Source organism: Sphaeramia orbicularis, chromosome 9 (genome assembly GCF_902148855.1).
Source record: "Sphaeramia orbicularis chromosome 9, fSphaOr1.1, whole genome shotgun sequence".
Lineage (NCBI taxonomy): Eukaryota > Metazoa > Chordata > Actinopteri > Kurtiformes > Apogonidae > Sphaeramia > Sphaeramia orbicularis.
Genome location: NC_043965.1, coordinates 19,284,449 through 19,307,564, shown reverse-complemented (window position 1 = coordinate 19,307,564; position 23,116 = coordinate 19,284,449). Strand labels below are relative to the sequence as shown.

At 36.5% G+C, this 23,116-nt stretch overlaps 2 protein-coding genes across 3 annotated transcripts; both read left to right on the top strand.

Moving 5' to 3' along the window:
- Positions 1 to 3,740: 3,740 nt before the first annotated feature.
- On the top strand, positions 3,741 to 6,217 carry sprb (sepiapterin reductase b). The gene is made up of 4 exons (XM_030143114.1): positions 3,741 to 3,836; positions 4,362 to 4,590; positions 4,709 to 4,996; positions 6,063 to 6,217. Exons 1-4 carry the CDS (start codon positions 3,741 to 3,743, stop codon positions 6,215 to 6,217), a joined length of 768 nt encoding a protein of 255 aa, XP_029998974.1.
- A 5,670-nt stretch (positions 6,218 to 11,887) lies between these two features.
- Positions 11,888 to 22,071, top strand: smyd1b (SET and MYND domain containing 1b). 2 transcript variants are annotated; one of them, XM_030143112.1, is made up of 10 exons: positions 11,888 to 12,112; positions 13,034 to 13,210; positions 13,475 to 13,688; positions 15,028 to 15,158; positions 15,331 to 15,369; positions 17,126 to 17,321; positions 19,738 to 19,830; positions 19,931 to 20,094; positions 20,203 to 20,371; positions 21,763 to 22,071. In XM_030143112.1, the coding sequence occupies exons 1-10, from the start codon at positions 11,991 to 11,993 to the stop codon at positions 21,925 to 21,927; spliced, it is 1,470 nt and encodes a 489-aa protein (XP_029998972.1). In that variant the 5' UTR covers positions 11,888 to 11,990; the 3' UTR covers positions 21,928 to 22,071. The 2 variants fall into 2 exon arrangements, with proteins under 2 accessions (XP_029998972.1, XP_029998973.1); XM_030143113.1 differs by lacking the exon at positions 15,331 to 15,369.
- The last annotated feature ends 1,045 nt before the right edge of the window (positions 22,072 to 23,116 follow it).

Below are 23,116 nucleotides of genomic sequence, written 5' to 3'. Positions count from 1 at the left end.
GGCTACATGATACAAACGCCCCCTTTTGGCATTAGTCCAGTGCTTTCCCTCGGGAAAAACCTATAGAGTCATATACGGTGTCCCGGATGGATGGATGGATGGATGGGACTTTATATGGAAATGGCACTGTTACGTTGCTTTGTTAGTATTAGTCTACAGAAAATGTCAATTTTTCTAGCTGCTGAGTGAAATCTACATGTCCATAATGTCCACATTCACTGTTTAAGACTTGTTTCACCTTTCATGTATTACATCTCATCTTTCAGAGTGAAGCCACACCATGAAACTGCTTAACAAAATTCCCAAAATTCCTAATTCATGCATCTTTACAAAGTGCTTTCCTCCTGGTGTGTAACATAAATGTCTAAAAGGCCATCTGCTCTCTATGTTACATGTATTTTGTCACATGTCATTTGGGGGAAAAAAAAGGATTACACTACAGAAAAAGGAAATTTTCTAGCTGCTGAGTGAAATCTACATGTCCATAATGTCCACATTCACTGTTTTAGACATATTTCACCTTTCATATAATACATCCCATCCTTCAGAGTGAAGCCACAGCATGAAACTGCTTAACAAAATTCCCAAAATTCCTAATTTGTCCATCTTTACAAAGTGCTTTCCTCCTGGTGTGTGACATAAATGTCTAAAATGCCATCTGCCCTCTATTTTCCGTGCATTTTGTCACATGTCATTTAAGAAAAATTATTGAAAAAAGGATTACTCTATAGAAAATGTTGATTTTTCTACCTGCTGAGTGAAATCTACATGTCCATAATGTCCACATTCACTGTTTTAGACATGTTTCACCTTTCATAGAATACATCCCATCTTTCAGAGTGAAGCCACACCATGGAATTGCTTAACAAAATTCACCAAATTCCTAATTTGTGCATCTTTGCAAAGTGCTTTCCTCCTGGTGTTTAACATAAATGTCTAAAAGGCCATCTGCCCTCTATTTTCTGTGCATTTTGTCACATGTCATTTAGGAAAAAAAAAAAAAAAAGGATTACTCTACAGAAAATGTCAATTTTTGTGGCTGCTGAGTGAAATCTACATGTCCATAATGTCCACATTCACTGTTTTAGACATTTTTCACCTTTCAAATAATGCATCCCATCTTTCGGAGTGAAGCCACACCATGTAATTGCCGAACAAAATTCCCCAAATTCCTAATTTGTGCATCTTTACATAATACTTTCCTCCTGGCGTGTAACATAAATGTCTAAAAGGCCATCTGCTCTCTATCTTACATGCATTTTGTTACATCTCATTTGGGGAAAAAAAAAAAAAAAAAATGACTCTACAGAAAATGTACATTTTTCCAGCTACTGAGTGAAATGTACATGTCCATAATGTCCACATTCACTGTTTTAGACTTTTTTTTTTTTTTTTTTACCTTTCATATAATACATCCCATCTTTCAGAGTAAAGCCACATGAAATTGCTCAACAAAATTCCCAAAATTCCTAATTTGTGCATCTTTACAAAGTGCTTTCCTCCTGGTTTGTAACATAAATCTCTAAAATGCCATCTGCCCTCTATCTTACATGCATTTTGTCACGTCATTTGGGGGGAAAAAAAAGGATTACACTACAGAAAATATCTTTTTTTGTAGCTACTGAGTGAAATCTACATGTCCACAATGTCCACATTCACTGTTTTAGACATGTTTCACCTTTCATATAATACATCCCATCTTTCAGAGTGAAACCACACCATGAAATTGCTTAACAAAATTCCCCAAATTCCTAATTTGTGCATCTTTCCATAGTGCTTTCCTCCTGGTGTGAAACATAAATGTCTAAAAGGCCATCTGCTCTCTATTTTCCATGCATTTTGTCACATGTCATTTAGGAAAAATAATTTTGAAAGGATTACTCTACAGAAAATGTCCATTTTTCTAGCTACTGAGGGAAATATACATGTCCACAATGTCCACATTCACTGTTTTAGACATTTTTCACCTTTCATATATTACATCCCATCTTTCAGAGTGAAGCCACACCATGAAACTGCTCAACAAAATTCCCAAAATTCCTAATTTGTGCATCTTTCCATAGTGCTTTCCTCCTGGTGTGTAACATAAATGTCTAAAAGGCCATCTGCTCTCTATCTTACATGCATTTTGTCATCTTACCAAAATGGCTGCATTAGTTAAACGATTGTATAATGTTCTGAAATTTCCCAAAAAAAAGTGTAAAAAGAAAAAAACAAATTGCAGCAGAAACTGGAGTTGGAATAAAACATTTTCACCTCTTCTTATGAAATGATTGTGACAGTGTAATTTATTCTTGATAGATAAATTGTAAATGCAACAATGAATCTGAACATAATCCCATAATGCAATGCAAATTCCATACCACACACATGATTGCTTGCTTGTTTGTTCATATCAAAATTATTCAAAGTGAAGCAACACCTTTTATTAATATTGTTTTGGTTTTTTTCATCCTTCTGTCGCATTTGTCAGGTATGTCTTAGTATTGTGTTCATTCATAAGACTAACTCACACACTTCTCATGCCGACTGTAACAGATGTGTCAGTCCTCAGCTGGGTTGTGTGGCATGTTGTGACGGTTTGTCATCTTCGCTTTGTGTTTTCCTTCTATGCTTTGGCCTGTTTCTCTGTTTCTTAGATAGAGGCCTCCCTCCTCTTTTTACTTGTTTTATCTTCCTTTATTTTTTTTACCCTCTTTTTCCATGAGCTTATTCTGTTGAAGCTTGAACGGGCATGTTTACAATAAATCTACCCAGTTCTCACCTCTTTAAAAGTTAAAAGTGATTATCAATCTATACTATAATTAGACAAAATAATGGCGCAAAAAGCAACTTCACATAGTTATCCATGTTCAAAACTGGTTTCCATGTACGATACAGTAAAAGGCCTCTAATATAGACCTCTGTATTATTGTTTTTCCATGTGTGTTGGTGTACATTTGTGTCTCTGTGTGAATCAATCTCCTCATCATGGTTTTACTTGATGGAAACTATCATTGTTTGTGAATTCACCATCTTTGCTGCTACAGTGATGAATAAAAAAGGTAAAAATGTGCCTCCTATGGGTTGGAAGTGGTAGCTCAACTACTTATTCTGACAAAACTACAGTATACTCCATGTTGGGCTTGCTCTGCAGGACACACTTTTACCTGTCATAGTGAAATATAACAGTTAAACACCACCTGCTACTGATGTGCATAAAAAACTAAACACTAACAAAGATAAGGTTTGGAAATAACATACTTTAGCATTCAACTTCCAGCTTTTGCCACACTAAAATGTAGATGTGTGCAAACTTAATCAGATTAAATCAGTGTAGTGGCAGTTCCTCATCTGACTACTATGAGCCTGAGAAAAACTCAGAATGCAGGACTTGTATGATATAATAAATAGTAAAAGTGCCAATGTGCCTTTTTGCCACATTAATTCAACTGTCCATGAGGTGGCAGTGTGGACTTAAATTTGCAGTAATACAACAATGTATGAAAAGTTTTTTTTTTTTTTTTTAAATCCTTGCACAGTCCAGGAAACTACAGATAGATCCTTGTAACACTCATTTGTTCTTATTTTCTTTAACTTAACATGAAACTGATTAGTTCTACATTTTATTTGCATGTTATAAAAGTAGGTCAGTGTTCATATCTCTGCAGACTGTGCTCTCATTTCATCCTGTTCACTCACTTTGCTTTAGTTCTTATAATTCTAACTTTCTCCATCTGTTTTCTGCTAATCAAAAGGAAATGTCAAACATAACTACCTGCATCAAGACTCTCGGTCGGGGCATCTGTATCATCACTGGAGCTTCCAAGGGTTTTGGACATACCTTGGCGCAACAGGTAAGTGATAAACATATTAAATGTGGTTTCAGGCACAACAAACCTCCCACCTCGCACATATTTGGCCCATTATAAATAAATGGGAAGATTTTTAAAATTCATAAAAACTTTGAACTTTGACCTACTGTTCCTAAAATGCAATGAGATCCATTCTGGGTCACTGGCAATCTATCAACCAAATTTGGTATGAATTCACCCAATAGTTTTGCTGCTACAGATATTTGAAATTTCACCCATTATAAGTGAATGGGGAAAAAGAAGAATTAAAAAAAAATCATGAAAATTTTAAACTTTGACCTACATTTCCCAAAATGTAGTGAGATCTATTCTGGGTCACTGGCAATCTATAAACCAAATTTGGTATGAATTCAACTAGTAGTTTTCCTGCTAGAGTGTTAACAAAGAAAGAAACAAACAAATAAACCGAACCAAAAACAATATCCCTTGCCTTCCCTTCGGGGGATAGGGTAATAATCTGGTTTTACAAATGTGATCAAACATGTGGAATGTGTTGTGTTGGTCCAGGTGTGTAGTCTGCTGGAGTCTGGATCTGTCCTGCTGCTGGTGGCTCGCACTGGGACTTTGCTCCAGAAGCTGACAGAAGAGTTGCAGAGCTCCACATCAGCCCAGCAGCTGGTGGTTCGCTGTATAGAGGCTGATCTGAGCACAGAAGAAGGGGTGAAGGAGACAGTGAGGGCTGCAAAGCAGGAGGATGTAAAGGATGTAGACCATGTGCTTCTTATCAATAATGCTGGTGAGACTGATTGAGATTTCCCATTCAGGAGCTTATGTTTATGTTTAGACCATTGTTTAACCCATTCTTTTTTTTTTTTTCAATGCCTTCCCTCCTCCTCACCCACTGCTACCCTCAGCCTCTCTCCCCTCCATTTCTCACTTTTCCAGCTTCATCAACCCTGATGAAGTGAATTCCTATCTTTTCTTTAATGTGACTTCTGCTTTGACGCTGACTGCTGGGATCCTACAGGCATTTCCACCAAGACCAGGCCTGAGATGGACTGTAGTTAACATCTCCTCAGCGTTTGCACTGCAAGCTTTACCATCCTGGGTGCTGTACTGCACCGGTAAGGCCGCAAGGGAGATGATGTTCAGGGTATTGGCTGCAGAGGAGCCAAACGTCAAAGTCCTCAGCTACTCTCCAGGTAAGCATATGCATTTTAATAGAAGTTATTGTCAAGGGGAATGGCCATAAAAATAACAGAAGAGAGAGAGATATGATGCTGTTCCACATCCCTGTGGATAAACAAAGCCAAAATATCATGATGAGTTTATATTAGAGGATCTGGCGTGCATCTGGAGAGTAGAGTCTCATCTGACAGTGTCTCAACAGGCATCAGTGATTAAAGCTGTCAGTCATATTTAACCCACTTACTCTGAAACAGTGGCTCCCACACTTTTCCAACCCAAAATCTAAAAGAGAAGTTTCCTCGAGTGCAAAATTTACAAAAAAAAAAAAAGCATCACAAAGGACCATAAATGTACATTTTTACTCTGTCTTACCACAGTAAGACAAATTTCATTCCTCTTGTATCTTTGACATTGTTTTCAACTTGCTAACTTTACAGACTTTCCTCTATATTTCACATAGTTTTGTTAGTGTCAACATTTATAAACTCTTCCGGAGACCACTCCTCTTCTGTTTAAATTCACATGTTATTTCTGCATTTTTCCTCTAACAATTAGTGAAGCGTCTATTTTTGAAGTGAATCAATCACTCACTGGGCACTGAGCATGCTCAAAAGTCACTGGAAAGAACAAGGTCTACTCTATTAACATGTTTTGAAATTTTTCTTATTGAGCAAATGGTTTAAGTTTTAGGAATATTTAAGATAATAAATTCAGAACAAGCACCACAGACACGTTAGAGGTTAAAGGGTTAAACAAGAGTAAGACCCAAAAGCAGACCTGAAAAAAGACAGGAGGGGTAAATTTATAGTGAAAAATAAAAACTTACAGGCAATTAGGTGATTATTTACAGGCTGTCTACAAACAAAGCCAAACACAACAAATCACAGCAGGTTCACAGCAGGAGAAATCCATTATAATATAACAAAGAAGAGGGCAAATGAGAAGACAGAACAAGTGGAACTGGAAGCAGGAGGGACGATAACACTGTCTATCTGTACAGTAGAATTGTTTCACATATATATTAAATGCTGTATTCAAAAGCAGGGCTTGTGTCTCCTAACCCTGTAAGTATTCTCCCAGGTCCTATGGACACAGAGATGCAGGAGGAGATTTGCAGGTTGACGGGTGCCTGTTACGATTTACTCCCATGTCAGGAACCTGGAGCCAAACTGATGAAGTTACTTCTGGACAACAACTTTATCTCAGGATCACACATCGACTTTTTTGATGCATGACGTCTATTTGAAACAGGAAGGATAACAAGAGCCTCTTACAATTCTTTTTAACACAATGATATTAAAAAAAAAAAAAAAAGAAATTCCCTCTGTTTGGAAATCAGCTTTTGTTCTGCCTTTTTTGAAAGGGGGTGACCCGGTGGTTTTAACTAATTACAGACCAATATCTAATCTGTCAGTGCTGGCCAAAAGTCTTGAAGCTCTTGTGAGTGAATAAGTAAAGGAGTTTTTAAATTCAAATACTATTTTATCAGAATATCAATTAAGCTTCAGAAAAAAGTACCATCACTGCTGCAATGAAAGTGATAAGTGATGTTGTTGCACTTGATAGGAAACATTATTGTGCATCACTTTTTACTGACTTGACATGACACTGACATGATACTTTAAAACTAAGACTTCTTCAATTGGGACTCTCAGAGAATATAATCGCTTGGTTTTCTAATTATCTCAGTGATAGGACTCAGTGGATTAAATATACTGGTCTGTGTTCTGAATTTGTTGCTGTCCAAAAGGGGGTGCCACAGGGTTCTGTAATAGGCCCCCTTTTATTTACTTTTTAAGTTAATGATCTGGGTGTACATGTGTCAAATGTTCATTTGCACTTTTATGCTGATGACACAATTATTTACTGCAGTGGATCAACTCTTGTACAGGTCATTGAATCCCTGCAGAAAGACTTCGTTGTTGTCCAGCACTCATTAATTCATTTCAATGCAGACCGGACGAAACTTATGCTGTATTCCAATTTGAGGAAATTTCCACAAACGCTCCTCTTAGTGACCGCTCTGGAGAGAAATTAAATAGAAGTGGTTCACATGGATAAATACCTGGGTCTATTTGTTGATGACTTCCTCACTTTCAAGCCACATTTGAAGAATCTTGTGAAGAAACTGAGGCAAAAGCTAAGTTTTTATTTTTGAAACAAATTGAGTTTTTCTTGTTGCTGCAACTTTTTTAAAATCTGTGTTGGAGTATGGAGATATTTTATACATGAATGCTTCTGCGTAATGTCTTCAGATGGTTGACACTGTCTACCATGATGCTTCTCTGAGGTTTATTACCAATTGTAAAGCATCAGCTCATCTCTGTGAGTTGTACTCTTGGGTAGGATGGCCACCAGAAGGATCAGTCACTGGTACATGTTTATATATAAGGCAATACTTGGCTTCTTGCCTGTCTACATTTGGTTTATTGGTTTATTGTTCTTATTTTTATTGTTTTAATTGTACAGCTTTTTATGACTTTTTAATCTGCTCTTTTATTACCTCCGCCAGGGAGGTTATGTTTTTGTCGGCGTTTGTTTGTTTGTCTGTCTGTCCGTGTGCAAGATAACTCAAAAAGTTATGGATGGATTTGGATGAAAATTTCAGGAAATGTTGATACTGGCACAAGGAACAAATGATTAAATTTTGGTGGTGATCGGGGGTGGGGGGAATGGGGGGGGCCACGGGGGCACACTGATCTGCCTTGGCGGAATTCTGCGCTCTCCAAATGCTTCTAGTTTTGGTTTTGTTTATTCTTCTTCTGTACTACAGTGTGTTTTTTGTATAGTTGTTTGTTTTTTTTATAGCACTTTTTCTCGTTGGCTTTTAATCAATGAGTTAGATGGTTTTTTTTGTTTTGTTTATATATATATATATATCTTAGGCTGTTTTTACCAGATTTTAATTTGTCTTTATTTTTATGATGGTTGTATTTTGTTGTTCTTAGCCCACTTTACACCCTATGTTATCACTATTTTTAGTTATTTATTTCCTTGTTTTGTGATTGATGTACGGCACTTTGGCCAGCTGTAAAGTTCTTAAACTGCTTTATAAATAAAGTTGGTATGGTATGGTTTTATGTATTTTAATCTATTCTTGTATGTCATTGTATTATTTTGGTTTTTATTTATTCTTCTGCACAGCACTTTGGTCCACTGTGGTTGCTGTGGTAAAGTTGGATTGGAGTGGATACATTTGTACATTCATTGTAAAGAGACATTCTGATATTTATTCTCTCCATACAAATGACTGTTGCTTTCGGTTTTATTCGCTCAAACAAAACTGGGTCAAAGGGCTTTGTTTTCTCTGCACCTAATCCATGGAATCAGCTGCAGAAAAACTGGAAACTGAGTTAATTCCTTTGAATGCTTTTAAGTCCAAACTGTAAATTCTTGAGTCCAACTCCATAACTTGAACTTGTTTTTCTTAATCTGCTTGTTGTTATATCTTGAGCATATTGGGGTTATTGGCCACTACTGCCACCCGTTGTGGTGCGTAGGTATTACGCTATTCACTGTCCTGGGTACGTTGTTGTGTAGAAAACAAATAAAGCAGGCACATGTTGCTCCCTGTTCCCGAGCTGAACTGTTCCGTTCATTCATGTTGTATGAAGTATAAATTGAGGAAATACACAGAAGATACAACACTTGTAAATGTTATTTTTACTTACTACTCATTGCCAAATGTGTCTGTTATATGTTTTTTAACTGTGTAATCTTGTAACTGTGTGTTGTATTTGCTGTTGCCTATCTTGGCCAGGACTCCCTTGTAAAAGACGTTCTTAATCTGAATGGGATTTTTTGTGGTTAAATAAAGGTTAAATTAAAAAAAAAAAAAAAAAATCCCAAACACTGAGGGCTTTGTTTAAGTGTTATCTTTATCAGCGAGTCAGTGCAATCCTGTTTGTATCAACACAATCAGCACAGGAAGTTATTAATGTTTCTATTGTTTGTTGTCTGGGCTACTGACAAAAGCCCTTTTACTTGGAGGTTGTCAATCCCATGTAAATAACCCAATTCTATTATTAGTGAAAGTAAAGATTAATTAAGTAAATATTCCAACTCAAATTACATTCCCTATTTCAACAAATGCAGAGGTCCTGCTTGAAAAGTCATCGCACATTTAGGGTTATGCTGGTGATGATAAAAGTATTTTGGTGGAAATTCAGGAGGCGTATGTTAATGATATAGTGTGTATGTGTGTACATGTCTATTGTTTATCTATTGTTCAACAGTATGGTGAAACCAGAGCCAGCCAGTCACTTAGAGCAAAAACTTCTTATAATGTAAAAACGTGTATGAAATACAGATATGGAGGATTAATTTTTTAACACCCAGAAGTAGCCAAAACCAAACATTCCTCAAACCAGTTACCATTTTCTTTACCTCATTCAGTTTCTTTATTTCTGGAATCACAGTCATGACAAGCACCAGTTACATCTGTAGATCTGCTGGGTCAGGCCAGATCAAGGTCTAAGGATGACTGAAAAATTTCACTTCATTTTCTTTATTTCTTCTTTATAATTGTAGATTTGGTTCTTCTGCTATTTTGAAAAGTTCTATAGCAACATGACTACGATCAGTGCCATAGCAATCATTGTATATAGATACAGTCACAGAAAAACTTATTAGACCACCACTTGTTTCCTTCAATTTCTTGTTCATTTTAATGCCTGGTACAACTAAAGGCACATTTGTTTGGACAAATATAATGATAATAACAAAAAAATAGCTCATAAGAGTTTAATTTCAGAGCTGATATCTAGACATTTTCCAGGTTTTTCCTGATAATATCCAAAATCAGTTAAATTCTTACATCAGTAGCTATGGCAGTGTTTTTCAACCTTGGGGTCGGGACCCCTCGTGGGGTCGCCTGGAGTTCAAATGGGGTTGCCTGAAAATTCTAGTAATTGATTAAAAAAAAAAAAAAGACTAATGAAAAATATATGTTGAGTTGAGATGTCATGTCTGCTCCCAGACTGTGTCTGTCTGTTCTGTTTTGTCTGTCATTTCCTGTTTTATTTGGTTAAGTTTCCCTCTTGTGTCATGTTTGGTGTCTTTACTTCCCCTCCTTGATTGTTTCACCTGCTCCTGATTACCTGACTCCTCCCTGATTTTCTCCACCTGTGTCCTATTGTCTTCCCTCCCTCTTGTGTATTTAAACCCTGTGTTTTCCCCTGTTTCTTTGCCAGTTTGTGTTCTACCTTTGTGTGCTCACTTACCAGTGTTTTTGGATACCTGTCTGCCTGTTTTTGACCTGTTTTGCCTTCCGACCACCGATTCTGCCTGTTCCTCGTCTGCCTGCTCGTCTGGTTCTGACCTGGTTTGTACATCGACTTCTGATTCTGCCTATTCCCTGACTACCTCAGCCTCCAACGTGTTTCCTTGTGTTTCGACCCTCGCCTGGCCCTTGACCGTGAGTAGCCTTTCCCTCATGTCCTGTTGCCTCCTGAATTGCCCTCCTGTGTATGACCTGGCTTGTTTTTTGACTATCCTCTGTTTTGCTCTTGTCGGGGTGTTGACGGGAATCCTCCGGCTCGGCCGTGCTGACCATCCATATTCCCACGCTCACAGCCCGGACGAAGAGTCCAGTATCACACGCCTTCACATACGTGTTAATCTTTTTGTGCTGTGTTTTTACTACTGTGATTGTGTTTAATAAACACACTCAATTGGTCATCTGTGTTCTGGTAATGCACTTGGGTTCAGCCTTTGTACTAGTCCCATTACATGAGAGAGACAACTCCAATACGTAAAAGACATGACAAACTGTGAAGCTGTTTATCTTTCAAATGTTCATTGTGGTCAGTTTCAGATGCTGCAGCTCTTTCATAATTCATAGTTTGAGTTATTGATTGTTCAGTATTATTTGCAGCCTTGTAAATATAAGCTCAACTGACTGTACATGTTCTGACCAAGGAAAATAAAATTCTCCCTTTGTGCAGTAATCTACACCTGGCTTTTCTGCCTCCGTCCATAATAATATACATTATTTAGCCTAAATGTCATCTAAAATTACTGTATATTTGCAACATAGTATAGCAAACTATTACATGGTCAAAAACAAATTAATTTCAGCCAAAAAAAAGGTCTCCGTTTTGAACATCTGGGGTCACCAGAAATTTGTGATGTTAAAATGGGGTCACGAGTCAAAAAAAGGTTGAGAACTTCTGAACTATGACGTTGTACTGCCAAAAACAGTACTTTTATGCATTCCATGTTTTCTTTTGTGTCTTTTAGTCACATGATACACACAGGAGTTAGTACTTGATTGCATAACCATTGTTTCTGCTGACTTTTGATGGTCTAGTAATTTTTTCACCGACTGTATGTGTGAGTAACATCCAGCTGAGAGGACCTGAACCTGGAAGACCGGCCACGTTTGCGACATCTGACCTCTACTTGTCTTTAAGGGTTTCCGCAACATGTACTTGATATATCCATGTAATGTGAAAATTGAGTTGGCTTGTTGTAACTGAAGTTGAGAGCAAGCACCAGAGAACACACTAGAACAGAGTAGAGACAGACGGATCCACCCTGTCAAACTTCACACAGCTGTCCAACGTCACCACAGCCTCCTGACAGACAGGCCCAGATGAGGGACAAAAATAACCAACAGGGACCGGGTACCTACCAAGTCCTTATCGAGGGGGTGGGAGAACATATCTATCAATTTATAAGACAAAAAAGAATGTACGTTCGAACCCTGATGAGTGTTATTAAAATCACACTGAGGTGTTTTTGTGGGTTTACTGACAAATCTGACAAATGGAAGCAATTTATGTCTCAGTGGAGTAATGACCCAAATTATCACCCACCCATTTTTGTGTCTCTTGGTACAGTTGAAGAGGTGGATGGTCTATTTTAATACCCTGAGTGTAGAATGTGCAGTTGTCATTCTTGAGGAGTGCAGAGGGCACAGACTGGTCTAAGGGTTACTTTGAGTCGTTTCTCATTCATTCAACTCACCGTCCGTTCTCCTACTTCTGAGGAACCTGTACAGCTACCATGGAGAACGTCGCAGTATTTGACTCACCTGGGAAGGGGAGAGGGCTGAAGGCTTCCAAGGAGTTTTGGGCTGGAGATGTGATCTTTACTGAGCCCAGTGTCTCAGCTGTTGTGTTTGACGGGTACAGTTTTTCTTATTTTGGAAGGCCTCTGATGTAACAGTGGGTGAAGTATGTTATGCAGCTGATGTCATACATGTGTTTTTGTTGAAAGTGTTAATTCACAGGATGCGGTTTATATGATCTTGTTTAAATGTAACTGCAATAGAATAATCAGTTTGGGGCTTTTTTTTTTTTTTTAAATAGATACCCAACGCTCTTTAGAAGTGGTAAATTACAATGATGTGTTGTAGTACAAGTACTTTCTATAATACTAGTACTTTGCATTGTGCAATTCCAATTTTTCACTATAGTTTTATTTATTTATTTAAGTTATTGTACTGCTTTTTGCTTGTATTATTTCTTGTGTGTATATTTAGTGTTGTGCTGCTTCTGGAATCTAAATTTCCTGAGAGCTCTGCCCAAAGAATCAACAAAGTTCTATCTAATCTAATCTAATCTAATCTAATCTAATCTAATCTAATCCAATTTAATTTTATTTCCTTTTATTTTATTTTATCTTATCTTATTTTATCTTATCTATTTTCTTATATCTTATCTTTTCTTTTCTTATTTTATCTTAGCTTATCTTTTCTTATATCTTATCTTATCTTATCGAGGAATTGATGTTGTTTTTGGAAGTTCTGTATGTAGATTTCTTGAAGTACAGCATCAAAATAGATCAATAGTGAGTATATTTATTCTGAAAATTGGCTTTTATCCAACAGGGTGGTACATCAGGATGTATTTGTTGATTCTACGTGTCATAAATCTACATTTCTATCAATATATTTTACTTGACAGCTCTATAACTAAATGTATTGAAAGAAGTACCTTAAATTTGAAGAGTAGTACTTTTTTTTATGATTCATTTTCACCATCACAACGTGCTCTTTGCTCATACAAACTACCATTTCTTTTTCTGTTTCCTCTGTTGTTCCTCAGTCATTCAGAGCGCATTTGCCACAGCTGTTTCCGCAGACAAGACAAGCTCCAGAGATGTGGTCAGTGCAAATTTGCTCATTATTGTGACCGGACCTGCCAACGTGCCGGCTGGGCCGAACACAAGCAGGAGTGTAGTGCCATCAAAGCTTACGGCAAGGCACCCAATGAGAACATCCGGTGAGTGGAAGTGGAGAAAAGTGTCAAATATTTGAATGTCAATAAAACTAAAGTCAGATTTTGAGGTTAGGTTAGTTTCCACAAGACCTAACTGATTAGTTGTGAATTACAGCAGATTTTTCTTAATTTTCTCAGACCAGCAGCCCCCTTAGATGTTACTTAAATGTACATTATCATTCACAGTGAGCGGTTGATCCACTAAGCCTTTGTTGATGACCCTCACAGTCACATGTCTTCACTTCCTTTGTTTCCTATTGTGTTCAGATTGGTAGCTCGCATCATGTGGCGCATTGACAAGGAAGGCAGTGTGATGTCTGACATGCAGCTGGTCACCCTGGATGAGCTGGAGGATCATCTGAATGACATGACTGAGGATGAGCTCAAAGAGTTTAAAGTGGACATCCACAACTTCCTGGACTACTGGCCTCGTAACAGCAAGCAGCACACAGTGGAATACATCTTTCATATTTTTGGCGTGGTGTGTTTGCGAAATTTATCATTTCGGTTCAGTTTGTTTGTTTGTTTGTTAACACTCTAGCAGCAAAACTATTGGTTGAATTCATACCAAATTGGATTTATGTATTGTCAGTGACCCACAATAGATGTCAGTACATTTTGGGCAAAGTAGGTTAAAGTTCAAATTTTTTATGAATTTTTCAAATCCTTTTTTTCCCCATTTACTTATAATGGGTGAAATTTCAAATGTTGATAGCAGCAAAACTATAGGTTGAATTCATACCAAACTGGGTTCATAGATTGCCAGTGACCCAGAAGAGATGTGGTTACATTTTGGGAAAAGTAGGACAAAGTTCATACTTTTTATGAATTTTTAAAAAAAATTTTTTCTCCCATTTACCTATGATGGGCGAAATTTCAAATCTCTATAAAAACATAAATTTTAATAGTCAAATTAGGTTCATACTGTCTACTAGAACTTATACAGATTTCCTTTTCTTTTTTGTCAGACAGCTGGAACAAGAGTTAATTCTTTTACCTTAAGGTAAAAAATGAACTCTTTCCATCTGTCTGACAAAAAAGAAAAGAAAATCTGTGTAAAAAAACCATCAATTTTGTTTTGATTTACTTCAAACTTGGCACACATATAGAGGCAATTGATATGCTGACATCAGCACGTGCATAGACATGATGACATCAGCTGGATTGATGCCAAAATAAGTTACAATACATGCGAGGGATGGGGCTTGTTGTGCCTGGGATCACATGTTTTTTTTTGTTTTGTTTTTTTACATTCACTTCTCCAAGTACCATGATTTATAGGATCATTTATTTACAATAGTGTAAATACCCCGTAAAACATGAAGTTGCCATGACATTTAAAATATGTGCTGAGGTGTACCTGATCTGACGGGACAGACAGACAGACAGAAAATAGTCCTAATGCCGTACAAATAGTCTTTACTGTGAATATTTCAAGTGGCTTTAATTCTGGTGTCATTTAGTTTTCAGAGGCACAAAGAGACAAAGAAATGGAATGGAAATTACAGTTACACACAAGAAAATGAATGTGGCCAATACAAATAATTCAGATGGAACTGACCAGATACATTTAAAGACTTAAATCTTAAGACAGACTAATTCAGATATTACATTGGCTGCAATCACTGAGTCCTTAAGTCAGTTCTGTTTCATTCTTTGAGGAAATTAGTGACAATCGTTCCAACTAAACCCTTTTTATGATGCAGATTGTCTTTGAATTGATCTTGCAGAAGCTGTAAAGTGGACTTTTGTGATTTAATGTGAGCACTCTCTGAAATGTTAATACATTCTCACACTAATATTTTCACTCAAATTTTTAGATCAACTGCAATGGCTTCAGTGTGAGTGACCAGAGGGGTCTGCAGGCAGTGGGAGTGGGCCTTTTCCCAAATCTCTGTTTAGTAAACCATGACTGTTGGCCAAACTGCACCGTCATCCTCAACCATGGAAAGTAAGTAAACAATATCACTTTTTTTATCAAGCAGGAATTGATTTTAACTCATAAGAAATGTTTTCAAGACTCAGTTTGTGTTTCTGTGGTGTTGTGTGTCGAGGATAATGTGCGTAAATGTGTGTTTATCAGGTTGCTATTTGGTGTAAACTGCTTCCTGTTTGTCTTTCAGTCAATCGGCTGTGAATACTATTTTTCATTCTCAACGGAGGTGCGTTACCTCAGCCTAAGCCGTTCTAAGTGCCGTCCAGAGCCACACTCAGATTTGACATAGCTTCATCACTGTTAACCATCACCGTCCTCACATCCATCACCCACAGAAAACAGCCCCCTGTAGTTTAGATGACACTCACTGTTCACATCACTTTTATTGATGTAACACATGACTTGGATGCTCTAACCTAATTAGTGTCACATATTTTGATGTGATCCTGCATAAGTTCACTCCCTGAACGTTTTTATTTATATCCATTTGTGTGTTTGTCACTGTGTGTTCTGCATTATGAGTGTGTTCATAATGCTGTGTAACAGTTTCTCTTGTAACAACATCCTTTCCCACCGAGTAACATGTGACCAACATGGCAAAAGTCACATTTACATGTACTGTACATTATTATCTTACATTTAAGCCAAATACGTTTTATGATAATTTGTTTAAATGTTCATAAGATGACAGAGAGGACAATAAGTACTTTCAGCTTCAACTTTTATCTTCCTTTATCTTTACTGATTTATCTTGTCTCTTATCTGTCTTAACCCTCTCTTTTTAATTAATGTGCTGTAATACATTGTTTTTTAGGGTGCCTATTGGGACTACAGCAGGATACTAGCCATGTTGGCTAAAGCTGCCCCTTTTTACAGTTGTTGATGCAGTTCATTCATTGGGATTGTGCACGATACAATAAACGAATAAACTAAACTAAACTAAGTACTTTCAACTTCAACTTTTCAACTTTATTCATCCCCCAACAGCAGCAATGACACAATATCACTTACGCACAACGATGTATTATGATGAAAGAAAGAAAAATTTAAGAATAAATGAATGCCATTTTGTTAAAAAAAATAAAGTTAGAAAGTTAAAGCAATGGTTAATAAGTATTCTAAACTATGTGAGCAGATAAGAGAAAATATCTGTTGAAGTATGGTTGTCCTCCAAGTGTAAAAAGTCTCATAGCATGATTGCATGAGATTATTTATACTGAATAGTAAGTTTGACCAGAAAAAAAGACAAAACAACTATTGAATAACAAATAAATCTGAAAAAGTCAAATACGAATCATATTCATTCATTTTCTGAACCCGCTTTGAATCTCACTAGGGTCACAGGGGTCACTGGAGCCTATCCCAGTTACTTATGGGTGAAGGCGGGGTACACCCTGGACATGTCACCAGTTCATCACAGAGCTGACATATAGAGACAAACAATCACTCTCACATTCACACCTATGGGCAATTTAGATCATCGAATTAACCTATCAGTGCATGTCTTTGGATGGTGGGAGGAAGCTGGAGAACCTGGAGAGAACCCACACAGACACAGGGAGAACATGCAAACTCCCACCCTCATCAATTGGTGTTGGAATCGAACCCAGGACCTTCTTGCTGTGAAGCACGAGTGCGAACCACTGCACCACCCTACAAATAACATATTATATGAATAATATACTTTGCCAAATATGACTTAGGCAGCTATGCTATGAGGCTAACAAAGTGTTAAATTTGAACAATTCACAATTTTTGGCTTAAATGTGACATAATATTTCTGATGTTTGTCCTCAAGAGCTTCAGCTGTATTGACTGAACTGAAAGCCACGCTATGGAAGTGGGTTTCACCTTATTTCAAAAACTGTAAATGAAAGACTAATCCTGAAATTTACATCCCAAATAAAGGCCATTGTGCATGTTTTTTTCTTTGTAACCCCCTGTGTTTTGGATTCACTTTAACTGCTGTTGTTTTCCCCCAGGATTGAGCTTCGTTCTCTGGGTAAGATCGAAGCGGGAGAGGAGCTGACAGTCTCCTACGTGGACTACTTGAACTTATCGGAGGAGAGACAAAGACTTCTGAAAACACAATACTTCTTTGACTGCACCTGTGAACACTGCAAAGGCCGCATTAAAGATGATCTGAAGATGGCGGGAAGGGAAGTGGATGGAGTCAAGGTGTGTGTCCCTCTGTGTACTCCATTAACCCATAAAGACCCAGTGCTACTTTTATGTCACTTCCAAAATGATCCTTTCTCTTATATTTAACCCTTCTTATGTGATTTAGCACCATTTGCTATAATATTATCATTTGTATTTTGCATTTTTTCAGTCAAAATCATGTTTTTCTATATTTTACAGGGTGGGGAAGCAAAATTTACAATGAACATTTAGTTGTTTTTTCTCAGCAGGCACTACGTCAATTGTTTTGAAACCAAACATATATTGATGTCATAATCATACCTAACACTATTATCCATACCTTTTCAGAAACTTTTGCCCATATGAGTAATCAGGAAAGCAAACGTCAAAGAGTGTGTGATTTGCTGAATGCACTCGTCACACCAAAGGAGATTTCAAAAATAGTTGGAATGTCCATAAAGACTGTTTATAATGGAAAGAAGAGAATGACTATGAGCAAAACTATTACGAGAAAGTCTGGAAGATACTATTAAAGAAGAATGGGAGAAGTTGTCACCCCAATATTTGAGGAACACTTGCGCAAGTTTCAGGAAGCGTGTGAAGGCAGTTATTGAGAAAGAAGGACACACAGAATAAAAACATTTTCTATTATGTAAATTTTCTTGTGGCAAATAAATTCTCATGACTTTCAATAAACTAATTGGTCATACACTGTCTTTCAATCCCTGCCTCAAAATATTGTACATTTTGCTTCCCCACCCTGTATTAGCTGATAATGTGGATGTTCATAAAAGCTCAGATTGAAGTTGAGGGTTACTATAACAGAAACAGAAAAGGGACTTTTTCAGCAAAATTATGAGCAACTGAATGCAAAATCAAGTGTCTCCATCCACTGTCATTGATCAAACTCCATGAGTTTTACTGGTGAATCAATGCTGTTGAAGGTGACGGTGTTTCCACATTCACTACGGAGCCTCTGAACGTCCAAATAGGTCATATCTGATGACTATGAAAACATGACAAACTGCATTTTACACCGATTATTTACATGTATTGATAGGTTTAATGGTTCAGAATGTACTAAACACTTTAGATGAGTAGATGGTTTTGGTTGCTAGTGGATGTTTGGGTCTTTATGGGTTAAAACAGAAATAATGGTACTACTGAGTGCAGAGCAAAGAGGACCAAACCAGTCCCCCCACATTTAGTAGTGACACAGGTGATAAGGACGGACAGGAAACATGAGAAGCAGAGCCGCTGGGACTATTTTAAGCCAATATACAACTCAGCTTCCAAACTGCACGTGGTTTCACACATGAACCAGAATGATAATACCGAGGAACTTGTTTTAATTTTCACATTGTTACCTTCATCTGATCAGACTGAATTTAAAGTGTAATATGTTTATGACTTTGGATGTTATCAAAGTCAAGGTAAAGGTCAAGTTTTTAAGTTTTTATATAGCACATTTAAAACAACGCAAAGTGCTGTACAAATCTACAGATACAAATACAAGATATGCTGATACTAGTAAAATAAGAATAAATATAAGATACACTAAAACGGATAAAAAAACAAATACACAGTAAGAGGATAAATAGCATCTAAAACAAAACCAGAAGATAAAACAAATAAAGCCAGTGCAAATAGATGCACTTTTAAAAGAGATTTGAAGTGGTCAATGGACCGTGCACATACAGTATCATATTATGGCTCTTCAATAGTTTTGTCTGGCATTACACTTCTGTCAGTGTGACAGAACCCAGCCCACTTTTTTTTTTTTTTTTTTTTTTTTTATGTATCTGAGTAAAGTAGTTATAAATAGCGTGAGTAGGATTTATCATTAGAAAGACTATTTAACTTTTAACCCATGAAACAAATAACAACAGCTATACATTACTACTGGAATATGTAAAAAAAAAAAAAGGTAAACGTGGTCATTGTGTTATGTTATGTTATGTTATGTTATGTTATGTTTTCTACTTCCAAAGAGCACCTCAAACAAACTCTTTTTTGGGTCCTAGAAGCATTCCTTCCCATTATTTTTTAAAAAGTAGTCATTATTTTTATATATTAATTTACAATATCAACAATATAATATGGTTCGCACTTTGTGTTCTGAGCAAATACATTGTTGCCCATGAAATGATTGTAACCATGTGATTTACTCTTGATAGATAAAGTGCAACTGGAATCATTTCACCAGGCCAAAGGTGATTACTGATGTGTAGAAATACAAATAAAAGGAGGAATGTGTCTGAAAACAAGATTATTTCATCCTTATGGGCAACAGTGTATATTGTCCGACTTCCTTTAGCAAACATCTGCTCAGGAATGAAGATGAAAATGACCAGCCTTGTCTTCATGGATACAGGCATTGAAAGACTGTGTTTTGTTTTATTTGCTGTCAGTGTGTGTCCTTTGACTGGTCTCTTCCGTTTCCTCCCCTTAGCCTTCAGAGGATCAGGTGAAGGAAGCAACAGATTTTTGCTTTGAGATGCTGGAAAAAATGGAAAATGCCCGGATAAGTGGAAACTACCACGAGGTATTGTACCAAACCCATCAGTGACACCAAATACAAATTAATCCAAGACTTGTTTTGACCTTTTCCTCATTTTTTATTTAATTTGTTTTAATTATCACAGTTGGTAAAAATCTGCCAGAACACCGTAGACAAAACAGAGCCCATTCTGGCGGACACACACATCTACCTACTGAGGATGTATAGTACTTTAAGTGAGGTGCAGGCTTATCTGCAGCACTTTGAGGATGCAGCAGAATATGCCCGCAAAATGGTAGATGGATACATGTGAGTACAAAGATGCAGAAGTCTCTTGTTTGGTGAAAAAAATAAGAATTTTGGACACCATATTTCATCTGTAGCAGTAAATATTAAGTCAAATTCTCCCTCTTTTAGGAAACTGTACCATCCGAACAACGCTGCCCTCGGTATGGCTGCTATGCGTGCAGGAGTGACCCACTGGCAGGCAGGACTTATTGAGGTTGGTCATGGGATGATCTGCAAAGCCTACGCCATTCTCATGGTCACGCATGGAGCAACGCATCCAATCACAAAGGACCTTGAGGTAAAGAACTTTAACTTATCTTAGAGTCTTATGATACAACATTTAGACATTTTGACCTGAACAGGCACATTGTTCTTACACAAATATCTGATATAAGGGTAATTAGTATTTAACCCATGATGACCCAAACATCCACTGGCAACCAAAATTATTTACTGATATAAAACATTAAATCACTGTTTATCCACAAATCCTATCAATACAAGTAAATAATTGGTGGAAAATGCAGTTTGTCGTCTTTTCATGGTCATCAGATATGATGATGTTTGGACGTTCAGAGGCTCCGTAGTGAACGTGGAAACACCGTCATCTTCTACAACATTGATTCACCAGTAAAAACCAATGAAGTTTGATAAATGACAGAGGATGGAGATGCTTGTTTTATGTTCATTTAATGATATATTTTACTGAAAAAGTCACTTTTTCTTCCATTTTCTCTGTTTTTGATATAATAACCCTCAGCTTTACTTTGAGCTTTTATGAACTACATGATCTACATGATCAATACATTAAATATGGAAAATACCTGATTTTCACTTAAAAATGCAAAATGCAGAGCATAATATAAGAGTAAATGTTCATAAATCACTTAAGAAAGGTTAAAAATAGAGAAAGATTCATAAGGTGTTTCAGTACTGAACATGGAAACACCATCATCTTCCACAACATTGATTAACCAGTAAAACTCATGGAATTTGATGATCAACAGTAGATGGAGATGCTTGTTTTATGTCTAGTTCATGATATCTTTTACTGAAAAAGTAATCTTTCTTCTGTTTTTGACATAATAACCCCCACTTTAATTTGAGCTTTTATGAACATCTATATGATCAATACATTAAATATGGAAAATACATGATTTTCACTAAAAAATGCAAAACACAGAGGACAATATATGTTCAATATGTTCAGAAATCATTTAAGAAAGGTTAAAAATAGAGAAAGATTCATATGGTGTTTCTGTGTTGAACATGGAAACACCGTCATCTTCTACAACAAAACCCATGGAATTTGATGGATGGAAATGGTAGATCTAGATGTTTGTTTTATGTCTAGTTCATGATATATTTTACTGAAAAACTCATTTTTCTTCTGTTTTTGATATAATAACCTTCAACTTTAATTTGAGCTTTGTTGAACATCTACATGATCAATACATTAAATATGGAAAATACATGATTTTCACTTAAAAATGCAAAATACAGAGCATAATATAAGAATAAATGTTCATAAGTCACTTGAGAAAGATTCATTTGGGAATTGTCACAAAAGTAGCACTGGGTTGTTATGGGATAACAAGTAAATACAATCAGATTCACACTGTTTAGTTTTTGTGCATTAGGGTCACGTCAGTGTAAACCACTCATGTTTTCCTGTTGATATTTCCACAGGCTATGCGCATTCAGACAGAGATGGAGTTGAGGATGTTCAAGCAGAATGAGTATGTTTACCACAGTATGAGAGAGGCCGCTCTGAAGAACAAACCAATGACCATGATGCACGAACCCAAGTCTGTGGAGGAGGGGATCAAGAACCTGTTCCACCGGAGGAAATAACTACAAGGCATTAAACAATCCAGAAAACCACCCTGTTGTTTTATTGTAATTCATTACCTGTTGGTGTGAAGGTCTGAGCATGTGGTCATATTATTCTTTTCTGTATCAATCACTTTTGTAGAAACAATTTTCATTAAAATGATTTCACACGAGCATTAGTTAGAATCAGGCGTCATCATTTTGAGATAAAAATCACCTTTATATATGCAGTGGAAGTATTTTGCAGTTGTATCTTCAGATGAAGTGCAGGAACACACGGAGTTCTCAGTTAAATTCCAGAACAGACATCATCGCTTTATAGAAAATAAGACAATAAGACAAAATATTGCCAACTGCCTATATTTTTAAATCATCTTCTCTCTGTTCTGTGTTATAAAATTCTAATAGAATATTAAAATGATAACACTGGAAAAAAAAAAAACCTGACAATTTCAATAAAATAAAAGTATCAAGTGTATTTCATGGTAGTTTCATTCTCCAATGCATTGATATATTGAAGCTAACAAATTTTATATTTAGTAGCTTTGAGGGAAAATACATATTTTTAACAGTTTAATTTTAGAAATGAGAACAATTTCTATAGAAAATATTTATATGCCTTTGTTTTAGTCACAAAAAGTATTTAATAAAAGTTTTTCAGATAAAAGGTAAAAAGTAAAAAAAAGACAATAATGAAAACCAAACAAAAAGAAAACGTCATCATTCATGGCAGGAGTATTTTATATGGTCAAACCTGAATTATGAAAAATTATCTGACCTTTGAGAACACTCAGACATAAGAGGCATCCAATAGATATCATGGACTTGTTATCAGTTTCAGGTAACTGAAGATAAAACCAGAGACAAAGTGTCATTTCAGGGTCTCCAACTTCAGAGCTAAAACCTGCAGCTGAGTAAAGTGATATCAATGTATCTGGTAAGTCTATAATTTCATTTATTCTTAGTTTTACATTTTCTATTACCTCTTGTCTTGCAGAAAGATATGATGCAGATTTTGGGCCATGATTCAACTCAATTTTCTACATTCAGACTTCTAAAACAATCTTATACCCATATTAAGCAACTCTTGATTATGCAATCAAAGGTTGAGTAAAGCTCAGAAGTCCACAGTGAAATGATACATGACTGCTGATATGCGTGGAAGTAATTTATTACTCCCTTACAACTACTACCACCACTAACCATTCTG